Here is a 12,222-nt window from a genome sequence, read left to right on the forward strand (position 1 = left end):
GCTAATATAATCTTTATACAACCCCACCTCTTTCCCTAAGTACATAAAATAGGGAATTTGTGAACAGGTAGCATGGTGTAAAGATTCTATCGGGATGGGACAACTTGGGACAACTTCATTACTCACAAATGATGAGGACACAAGTGAGCAATGTAGGCCATCCAAATCTAGTACTGATAAAACCGTTACATTGCACAATCACGTAGTCTGTATATCTCATGTGTTTTACAGAAACACTATTACAGATGTTTTTGAGAATTTTAAACAGCAAAGACGTTCTTGTGTTGCTCCTCCTGTAAAGCCAGATGTCTTAAATGATCGTACAGTCAACGCAACAGCTCACAGAGGGACAGAAAAAATGAAAGTTAATCAATTTGCAATGCCTCTAAGAAAGATCTAAAATAGCTTTTTTAATAAAACAATGTCACAGCTTTGGTTCATTAGCTCAGGTCCTTCCAGTGCTACCAGAGAGGTAAAGTCCCACTGGGAACCTGAGAAATTTCCATTCCTATTTCTAGCTCTGTGGGTTCACAAGGTATTGGAGTTGATTTCTGTTACTGGACCCAACAACATTATTCATCCTGAATATTGTGTCAGTGGGATGCTGGGGGAGGAGGAGGAGGAATTCCATATTTGGAGTGAAAGAGAGAAATGTTTTTGGCAGGATTTAAAGCTTTCTCTTTAAAGCTGCTATTGGGAGATGGATTGATTAGTGGGCAGAGTGCAGGTGATAAATGCAGGTGATAAATGCAGTTTTTGACATAGCTGTGCAATTAATCACATGGATATTATCACCAAATGGACCCTGCAAAAACTGCACTAAAGCTACTAGATTTGTTACAAGACTGTTTACAAGAACGTGCACTCTAAAGAGCAGTATCTCATCACATACATACAAGCCACACAGATGTAGGAGTGATATCCATGAGGTAAATTGCAGTCATGCCAAATTGTAATCCATTATACAGACATACTCATACATACATTGAACACATACATCCCATTTATGTGTATATTTAATCAACCAGTCAAATATTTCTACAACACAGACATATCACTATTAGGAAGTAGAGGGGTTTGGGTTTTTTTTTTTTTTCGCTCTGTACGGTGCATGTTCTTATGATTAAATTTATAAAAAAACTAGTACCTTCATGAATTATTGGATGGTACATTTACTGAAATTTAAAATTAAGAGTGTTTTTCAAAGAAAAAAAGAGTCTGATATAAAAAATAAGAAATCCTGAGCAATTTAATTCAATGGAAAAAAATAAAAGTTTGTATATTGGAAGTTGATGCTTGAAACAAGTATGTTATGGATTTGAAGGCAATACTAATATATATGTTTCAATATACACTATTCTCATTATATTAATATAGGAAATCTGACAATCAAAAAACTTCTGTTCATGAAATAACTAGAATGCTGGGCCAGATTCTTTTATGTGCCATGATATGATCAGCATGGAGGAGAAGGGAATGCCAGAGAGCCACTTACAGCTTCCTGATTCTCAAACTACCCCAGCCCTGCAATAAATTAGAGAAACCTAGATGCTGCTCTAATTTACAACAGCTGGCAATGATCCCTAAGGACCATGCAGTTGAGAACTTCTGTAGAGGAATAAAGCTCCAGTCAGGCTCCCTTCTCTGAGAGTGAGTGGTTGGTTTAGAATCTGTCTCCACCAGCATTACACCAGTTGAGATTCCCCCAGTTGCATCCGTATTATGTCCCCAGCTCAGAAATTAGGGTTGAGTGTCCATCCCATTACTTTAAACCTGACCATATGTAGGTGCAGCAGTTAGCTAAATGGCATGCCTGGGGAAATGGCAAACGTGGCCTGGAGCACCAAAAGATTTAAAATATATAATAATGGAAGGAGATTTTTGGATAAAATCTGAATTGATTGATAATATACAATGAAACTACAGTTCTACCAGGTTATTTCACTCTGATCTGTGTAGTGGTGACATAATCACACTTCCAAAATACTGCTAAGTGATCTTCTATGTGATATTAAAGAAATAATGACTTCAGACTAGACTCTTCAATCTCTTTCCCTTTAATTACAGTTCTTGAAAATTTTCATTGCAGATGAATAACACACACAAACACAAAGACATACCCTCAAGGAGAAACTTCACACCGTTTTTCCAACTAATCACAAATACTGAGTGAAAATACTTACAACAGCATATAAAACACTCAATAAAACTCACCAGGGAAACTTAATTCCATCACACAAACTATGTAGGAATAACTTTAGGAAGAAAAAAGAAGCAAATCAGCCTTTGCATTAGGAAAGTTCAGAGTCTCTTATGTGTCATACTTCTTAAGTCATTTTTTCCCAGTCACCAGATGCAAAATGGCTGCTTTTATTCATTAACTTCTCAGGAGAAAGGAAAACATATGTCTATCCTCCACATCACACCATTAGCCTTGAATTACAAACCAACTCTCTATACGTGAGGCCAATATTTATTGATTTAAGACACAGACATGGGACCAATCCTACTAAAATACCCTAAAAATGATACTACCTAGAACTGTGTACTGTTGGACATTTTCAACAGCAACTGTTGAACATGAACTTATTAATCATCAAAACACCCTGTTAGCTGGGTAAGTAGTAGTACCCCAGTTTTACAGAAGGGGAAAATGAGGCAACAAATTCAAATGGTTTGCCCTGCCCTATTAGATCTTTAGGCTAATCTGGGTATGTTGACAGCATCCAGCCCTGAGCTAATAGACCATACCAAGAATTCTCTTACAAACCAATAACTAAATTCAACATGTAATCTGCCAATTTAAAAAACTTTCAGAAATTGCATGTTCTATCCAGTGTCATATGGGATATTATCTGTTTGGCCATTCCTTGGATATAATATATGATGAATGAGATGGATTTCATTATCCATCCATCAAAACCCACTTAGTCCATGACAAAAGCAAACCAAAATTATTTTTTCAGGGGTGTGGAGTTAAGGTCTCTGTCTTGACCTTTAGTGACCCTAATCCACCTGGCACCTTGACATGCCTTGAGTGTGATCTTTTATTTCAAGTTGTCATTTGAGTTTCTCATGGTATATCAGTTTTTATCTTCCTTAGCTGGAAAAATAGCACATCTATGAACTGGTATTTCTAAACAGTCATAATTTTTCTCAGCCTTCCACAATCTTGAGGGAAAGCATTCAAACTTTCCATCAGTGGCACCCACCAATGCCTGAGTAGAGCCTATTCATTTATTACCTTCTGCCAAATTCTTATTACGTAAGTTGTTGTTGTTTTATCTCACAGATGATTGTTGTGAAACCAAACCTGGACAACTACACCTCCTGGCTGCTAGACATTTAGGTGCAAGATGTCAAATCATTAGTTGAACTAAGTTTATAGCCTTGTTAAGCTAAAGAACTGCAACCACTTCCCTTAGGAAATGATTTGACAACCTAAAAGTCCTCATCTAATTCCTCTTGATATTCAACTTTGCATATGTTCATCCAGTTACTCATAGTTATAGTTCTTTGGCACACTAGGAGTAATTTCTCTCTCTTCTGAAATATACTGTTCTGCAAGTGTGTTTAGTTCATTGTAGTAGCTCTTCCTTAGTTCTCCGTTTAACCAAGTTTTATGTATATTCTCCTAAATCAATACCTCCAAACCCCTCATTATTGTTTTACTCTTCTCTGCATATCCTCTTCTTTCTCAACCAAAGTCTGTCCGATATTGAGTGGCCCAAAGCCATAAACCAGGTGCGGCCTCCATAGTGCAAACCAATAATGCCTCATTTTTAATAATAGGTTATTAGTGGAGAATTTATTTGGCCATCACCATCCATTAGAAGGTTCTCTGCTATGGCATTTCCATTTGAGGGTAATATTTAAATGACAATTTGCATCTCCCCACAAAATCTAGTCTTACCATTCCAACTACTATTTGCTTGGGCCTCAGAAGTTCTAGTGACTGCTGAAGAGTTTAGATTATGCTCCTACTTCATTTGGCAAAAAACAATAATGCAATGGTCAAGACAAAGAATCCTTAATCCTATGGATTTTGATCTGATTGGATTACAGCAGTTACCTTTTACCTCAAAAACCTTTAAAAGCTCAATTTTCCCTGTCCATGTGGCAGATTAGTAATAACACATATTGGTTAGAAAAGGTAACAATAAAGTCTCCACCAATTGATTGAAGATTCACCGAAATGTGGAAAGCCTTTAGCAGCAGGTCATACGGTTCAGATGGATATAGCTCAATCCAGTCCTATTACAAGGCAGAAAAGTTATTTTTCCATGTTTAAACATTGACATAGCTTAAAGACATTATCCTTTAACCAGGAATCAGTTAGAAATCCTAACCCTTAATTCAATTATAAACCTAAATTTACAGCACCCGTCATCACTTTGCATCATTCAGATGCAGCCTAGCTTTGCATTGGGTCCTGACCTCATATTTCGCCTCTAACAGTTACAGTAGCTCTTGCTTAAGATCAGTAGAACAAGCCAGATTGGAGGAACTGATCAAGGTTGTAAGGTTGTTCTTGCTCTTTTTTTTTTTAATTTGTACTTTGAATGTTAAAAATTACAAATATTCTGTTGCATTTCCAAATGTAGTGAAAGATGTTCAGATAAAGAGGAAATAGCCTTGACCTCTGTTATTAGATGAAGTGATTGGTAGTAGGCATTAATCAAAAAGACTTCCTTTTGCTGTAGCAGAAGAGGAGGGAAACCAAAACCAACACAAGCAGAGCAAAGGATGTACATTAATCATTAGTAAAACAGAAAAATAATCCTGGGTAGATTACAATTTACATGATCCTTGTAGCAACTGGGCACCTAAGGGAAAATATTAGTATTTGCTCAGTGTAACTTTATAATTCTGACTCTTAAGAGCATTCCTTATACATCAACAACAACAAAAATCGGACCAGATTCTACCGCTCTTGTTCACATTGAGTAGTCCCTTACTCTGGGAGCAATGTGGCTACCTACTGATGGAGGTGCTACTCAATATGAGTAAATCTGGTAGATTTAGCCCATAGTAAATATACTATTTATTTAGCTGAGATGCCTAGTTGCCTAGATGTCTAGTTGGATTAATAAGAAAATCAAAACGGTAATGGATAATGGGAATATATACTGTAAAACCTGCTTTATGCAGAATTTAATAGAGCAAAATTCCATTTAGAGAGAATTAGAATGAACGTTCCCTTGGTAAACCACAATTCTGGTTATAGGGACGTTTTTTTTCTCTGAGAGAATTGGCTTCAGTCTAGAAGGTGTCATTGTGTGTAATTCCTAGACTAAAATATACACTCTCTAAAGCTCTCACCTTTGTGTAAATTTGCTGATACTGTAAAGTGTGCTTTGTAAATAAATGTTTGCCCAGCATGTTTACCATTCCCCTCACTTGCTCTCTCAGCTCAGGCAGGCAGGTGAGAGAAAGTTGACTCTCCCTGACCACAATGTTTGGATTTTCATGCTAGTGAAAGTTCCCTGCCCTCTAATCTGATTTCTCTAAAACAGTTGGCCAAAACTCTCCTCTGACTTGTGTATGGACCAAATTCAACCCTCGTGTATATGTGTGTAACTCACATTGAAGTTGGTGGAATTCCAACTGCTCACGTCACCTTTATACGTGCATTCCCAGTGTTTAAAAAGATACACAAAAATGTTATTTTTTAATCCCTCTGCCAAATTCCCTAGTCCACTCTCGTGCAATCAATGTTCAACAGGGTAGCCATTCCTGGCCCTTCTAGTTTTCATCATTCATACAGCACCATAGCTCACTCTTCCCCTCTTGGCAAATTGTTCAGTACTTTTCTTACCTGTGGTAAGGGAGCAAGTGAGAGGAATCTCACAGTGGGGTTACTCACCATGGAAGAGTCCCTGTTTCCTTTACCAAGCATAGCTCCGTCAGCACACATTTTCTCCTCTTCTCCCCTCTGCACTAGGGTACAATATTTCTCTTGCTCTCTCTCTCACTCTCTCTTTTCTGTATCTCTCGGAAATCAGACTGGAGTTCAGAGCACTTTCACTACCTTTTATGAGGTAGAATGTGATGTCATAGATGGGGGCAGGGCTAGTCAACTTTCTACCCACCTACCCACCTGTGCTGAGGGAGCTACGCTTGGGAACGGAAGCAGTGACTCCTCCACGGTGAGTAACCTTGTTTCTAATTTATACCTTCATGTAAAGCTCTGACTGTTTTTTTTTTTTGGTGGGGGGGAGGGGAAAGATTTTTAAGAGGGGATTTGGTTGTTGGTCGGTTTAGTTTTTGGGGGAGGGGTTAAAGTACAGCGCTCACACGAAATCAGTTGCATGTTATTTTTCTAAACTTTAAAAGATTTTTTTCTTCATTTCCCAATCTAAACTGTTGTGTAGACTTTCCCTGAGTTGTAAAACAGCTACCACATTCTCCTTCAGAGATGGCCACATTTTAGTAATGGGTGAAGGGATCCCGCGGAATATGGTACATATTAATTTAAAAGCCCAATCCTGGTCCCCTTGAAATCAGAAGCTAAACTTCCATTGAAGGTGAAGAATAAGGCCCTTACTTGTAAAGTGCTTTGGGATTACAGGTGCTTTATAAATGGAAGATATTGTTATTCCTGTATTTATTATTATTATTATTAACTGTGTAGATATGTCTACTTTTTTAGGATAGACGGAACATTTCTTTTCTCCAGATCTTCTATATTTATTATTTTTTCTGCTTAATTCTAAATATGTGTATGCCTACTTGCTGACATCAGCCCATTTTTAAGAACCTTTCTACAAAAAAATATTAAAAAGGAGACAAAAACATATTAAGAAAACGATATAAGCCCAAAACACATGATTAACATTTAGACAAAAACTAGACACAATCTTTGAAATTCAAAGTCAAAGCTTCAGAATGCTGTAAATTAATGTTGTAGCCGAATGAGCTCTAACGGAATATCCTGGCTTTGCTGGTTTGTGTTACAGCCCTTATGTTATTTAAACATAGCTTTTATATTTAATAGTTCTTAAAGCTTGCTTTTCTTTTCTTGGGTCCTGGTATTACTACTTCTCTGTGTTTTTTCCCCCCTATATCCCTCAGCATTTTAGAAAGACAAGATGGACTGCAAAGATCTTGTTCTGCCCCTTGACTACTATTAAAGCTGTCACAATGTCAGAGCTCTCTTACTAAAGGGCAGAAGAAGGGTCATGTGAGGATTTTGGCCTCTAGGGATGGCAGAGATATTGCTCTTCTTGTTCATTTAAAGCTCCTTCCCAACTCTGTGTGGGGCCTTATCATATCACAGTGAACAGTACTGGAAGGTGGTAATGCATACTCTATAAATCAAAAGACAAAGAGAGCATGATCATAGCCTTTTCAACCTAAGTGTAATTTAGTCTGATGTATGACATACTTTTTTTCAGATGACTGGATAGCTCTGAGGAATTGGGTACAAGATGCAGAATCTTCCATCTCTAGGTCACTGACATATATTAGACATGCAGTGGGATCAGTGCATTTGTCACTTGAAGGCTATGGAGGGTTGGTTCCCCAAATATATCTTCCAAGATAAATGAGGGGGGGTCCACAGTGGGCCAACCAGTGGATGGGGTTTGAATGAAGGACAGTAAAGGGATGGACATGCAAAGTGACACAACCCTAAGCAACAACAAATCAGGCAGATGCCTATGGCTAGTCATAATAACAAATTTCTGTCAGTACTATCCCAGGATTATAATGGACCCTGCAGCCTGAAAGTGAAAGGCTAAATAGCCTATTACTAATCTACAGTGCTATCCACTTCCCCTGTTCAATTATTTTATTGGCAAATATGCTAAAGACAATAAAGAAATTGGGAGTACGAAGTATTTATATTCCACACTGCATGGAATAAAATATTTATTCTGTCATTGGCAATATTTATTTTACTTTCTGGTATTTGTACACGAAAGTTACATACTTAAAGTAAGGTAAAAAAACACCCAAAAATGGTGGTCCAGTTTTTTTCACTGATCTCATTTAGTGTGTAATATGGGCACCGTAACTGCAGCAGGCTGAGCAATTTGTTCCAAATATCCGCTCTTTGAACTAGTTAATCCTTCCCAACTTCTTTTACGAATTGAAAATTACTTGACAACACTATTTATTAACAAAAAATGAAGGCACACATCCAAGTTTGTCTTGGATCAGTTTGGCACTCACGCTGGCTAGCAGTGTAAGAACAAAAGAATTACTCAGGTATAGCTATACATGTATGTGAAGCAGATAAACACACAGAAATCCTATGTGACTTCCTCAAGCACATACTGCTAAATTCTGAGTAGCAGCTTAATTATATGGCTTCAACTGCATGAATCCACACACATTATCAGTGTGATTAATGGGCATCCCTATGATTCCCAAATCCTCAACACTTGCCAGTCTGAACTCTCTCAGAAGTTGAATTAGAGGCTTCTTGGCTAGAAATGACTGTTATCGCCTCCTTTTCCTTTTATGATATTGGGAGTGAGGGAGGAATTGTGAAATTGTGAAATGCTCCGTCTGTTCAAAAACTGGCAGCTGGCAGATGGAGGATCATCATTCTGCCCTCGTTTGCATTTTTTAGAGTGGTGTAACTCCATCGACATCAAATGTGTTACTCTTGATTTATCCCTGTTCCACTGAAAAGAGAGTCAGACCCATAGCAGTCGGGGAACCCTTCATGTTGGTTTAAATCACAATTCTTTTAAATCTTGTCCTGCGGTCACTTGAACCACAGGTAAATGTTAAACCATAGCTGGCTAAATGCCAGTGGTCAGAGGAACCAGGAAGGAGACTATGACCACCTTAATACCCTAGACTTTTTATCTGTAGGAGAGTCCTCTCTCAAAGGCATTAGCCAATCAGTCATCTGCCAGACTCACTTAACTAATAACTAATAATGCTACTTTGCATTTTCACAATGTAAATCATTTGAGTATCTCAAAGAACTTTGCAAACAATGTAGCCTCACAAAACCCATGGCGGAAGGGTAAATGGCTTGAACAATGCCATCATAGCAAGTCATGGGCAGAAAGAAATCCATGGAGTCCTGACTCCCAGTCATGCTTTAAACCATTAGGTCCTCAGATAATTTTTGAGACACCTACCTTCCCTATCCAGGTCTCACCAGTTCCCCGTCTGCACTCTCCCTGGCAAAAAAAGATCAAAACAACGAGAGCTAATGGGTGGGGGTTGGATGGAGGATACCGGCAATGAAAGGATGCAGCACTTGTACTGTATAAAACATCCCAGTTGACCACAAGTTCTGAAGATTGTATATCTTGTTGTTCTGAGAGCATCTTCTGAGTTATAAAAACTTCATCTTTTTCTGTCATTGCCATTGTTACTTAGTTGACCATTTCCATCATAAACCTGGTTGTATCATTGCTGGAAGCTGGTCCAAACAAGAGAATCTGGTGAAAGATGGTGATTCAGCAGAGCAAGGCTTCTAACAGCAAGAGCAAATATAAGAAATACATTTAATTTACCCTACGTTAAATTTACATGAAAGAAGTAGGATGAAGGGAAAACAATAGTAATGGAGGTGACAGGATCAGACAAAGGAACTGAGGGAATAAATGAAACACATAACAATTTTTCATCTTGTTATGGATTCCACCAAAACATTTGGCCAAAAAAAAAAAAAAAACCACAGCCCAAGGGAGAGAAACCATGTTAATACAGGTTAATACAGGCATCTGATAGCTTTGCCCTCACGTAAATTCTACCCTGAGCTATCCTTATTACTTCTTCCCCAGACGTTAGTTGCAGAGTGCAGTATATGGGAAGTACTCATGCTAATAGAATTAGTGCTGCAAAAGAATTCTTGCCAACTCATTAGAAGTGGCACCAGAGTCACCACAGTATTCTCCTGCAAAATTAGAAATAGCTTCAGAGTCATGGCCATCATTTGCCAACACCATTAGCAGAGATATCCAGGATAGCAACTTGGATTCACAGAAGCCCATCACTAAATGTTAGCTGCTCAATTGATTACACTGGGAACATTGCTGACAAAGAAGATTTAGAGTATAAGAGGTATCAATCTGCTTAGGGTATCATAAGCAAGGCTGAACATTTAGAGGCAACACCAACCATGTTCTCAGTGACATACTTAATAGCCTTGGAATGTACATGAAAAAAATATGAGGTTGGGGATGGAATGGGGCTTTTGGAGAAATGGAGCCCATCTTGTACCCAGGTCCAGGCAAAAGTTTAAAAATATTTTGCAAAGAACATTTATCTAAATAAGCCACTGGTCTTGGAGCCATGAGATCTTGGTGAGTTTTCACACTTTTGTAGCATTTTACAAACATTAGCTAATTAATAATCACAACACCCCCATAAGGTAAGTAATTATCTTCATTTGGCAGTTTGGAAAAATAAGACGGAGAGATTAAGGACAACAATTTCAAAAGTATCTACAGATGCTGTTTGCCATAATTCTTGGCCTGTTTAATTGGAGACAACAAGGAACTGATTTTTTTCAGAAATGCTAAGCACCCTCAGGATTCACTTACTGAACTGGGTGTTGTGGGTTCTCAGTAGGTCTCAATAATTAGACCATCCATTTAGGCATCCAAAAATGAATTTACCCATATGGAAAAGGCATTTTAAATTATTTTGGTCTAATTGTATTGACCAAGGCCACAGAAGAAGCCCATATTAGAGTCAGAATTAGGACGCAGCAGTCACTTCTTCTCGATTCTATGCCTAGGACACTGGACCACACTGTCTTTATCATGCTCATGAATTATTCCTTTTTGAGGCCAGACACTGAAAGAGATTCAGAACAGAGGAAGTGGCTCAGATTCAGACAGCTGAGAAGGCTGTCGTTGGTAGCATTTCATGCAACTCTGCCCCCATAACCATGAAAAAATCATGGACCCTCCACAAAAAGAAGAGACACATGGCTATGGTTTTCACAGTTACCAAATACTAGCTCTAGGGAACTGTACAGAGAACCATAAATAACCCCAAATCTGTAGATACACAAGGGTTGTCTTCACAAAGGAAAAGGCTTCCTTTTATTTTCCCTTTTTAAAGTAAAGGCTGAGATTAGCTGTGTAACATTTCTAGGTGATTATAAATTGGAGAGAAGGATTAGAGGGAGGGTTGCATTATTCTGCATATATATAGAAATGAGTGTCCCAAGGATATTTAGTGCAAAAAATCTTAAAGCATGTGAATTACCTAGACTGCATTGTAAGTACCTTTGCATTTGTTGTTAAAGTTCCTATCAAGATTCTGATGCTCAAAATAAAACTTTGAGCAAATGAGTTATGATTTCCTAATGTAACTCGGTAACATAACATGTAATTGCTAAAGGAAATGGGGTTGAACCAGCCAAATCTGCTGAATTGTTAAATATCTATTGATGCCAAATATGTGATTATTGTCCTCTAGCACTTGTCTTGAATGACCTCTGTTGCAAATTCTAAAAGTTGGCCAAATGGAGCATTATTCACTTAAATCCTAGCACTGCAAACACTTTACGTTTGTAACTGTGACATTGAGCTCAATAGGACTACTTCTATGGGTAAAGTTATTCAGCAGTATAAACATTTGCAGAATTGACATAAGTGATGAAAAAGTGTCTTTGGTGTCTAAATTGGGCTTAATCCTGCTCATTTTACTCATTCAGGTAATCCCACTGAGGACACCAAAATTTGACATGTACAAGACTCATGTCTTGGCTCATGGCTCATTTTACTTCCCCTTGTTCTTTGTTCTTTCTTGGGATATCTACTGAATTTGTAACTCATTTGTTCGTGTTTTCATTTATTTGCAACGTATCCAGAAATTCCAAACTGCTTCTTTTAAGGAGTAAAATGGCCAATAGTATCTACATAATGAGCCACTTTATATTCACAAATAACATATTCGGTGATTGACCAGAATCTTCACATAACCTGTAACATGGGCTACGCCTGTGCTGAAAAATTGAGTTATGCATTTGCTAGCTGACGGACTATCATATCCACTGGAATATTAGATCCTCTGCTACTACCTGTGTGATCATATTTCATGTGGTCAAGACTTCTTTTCCTTTTTCCTTTTGCTATGGGCCCAGTCCTGCAAGGTTGAGCTCACTGAAATCAAAAGAAATCTTTCCATTGATTAGGTCTTGGATCAGGCCTTGAATGCTCTCACTGACTTCCGTGGAAATGGAGGGAACTCAACATCTTACAAGTGTTCAGCACTTGTGAGTTTTATACAAGATGCAAA

The 12,222-nt window shown here is 38.0% G+C and overlaps 1 protein-coding gene across 2 annotated transcripts in view; it reads left to right on the top strand.

Moving 5' to 3' along the window:
* The window catches only part of CTNNA2 (catenin alpha 2), a 747,858-nt gene that overhangs the window by 717,613 nt on the left and 18,023 nt on the right, over positions 1–12,222 (top strand). The window contains exon 18 of one of the 2 annotated variants that reach the window (XM_054029838.1): positions 6,006–6,149. The exons of the other annotated variant lie outside the window; for it this stretch is intronic. Coding sequence (XP_053885813.1) covers positions 6,006–6,149 — 144 coding nt within the window. The remainder of the gene's footprint in view (positions 1–6,005; positions 6,150–12,222) is intronic. 2 annotated transcript variants of the gene reach the window in all.

This window comes from Malaclemys terrapin, chromosome 5 (genome assembly GCF_027887155.1).
Source record: "Malaclemys terrapin pileata isolate rMalTer1 chromosome 5, rMalTer1.hap1, whole genome shotgun sequence".
Classification (NCBI taxonomy): Eukaryota; Metazoa; Chordata; order Testudines; family Emydidae; genus Malaclemys; species Malaclemys terrapin.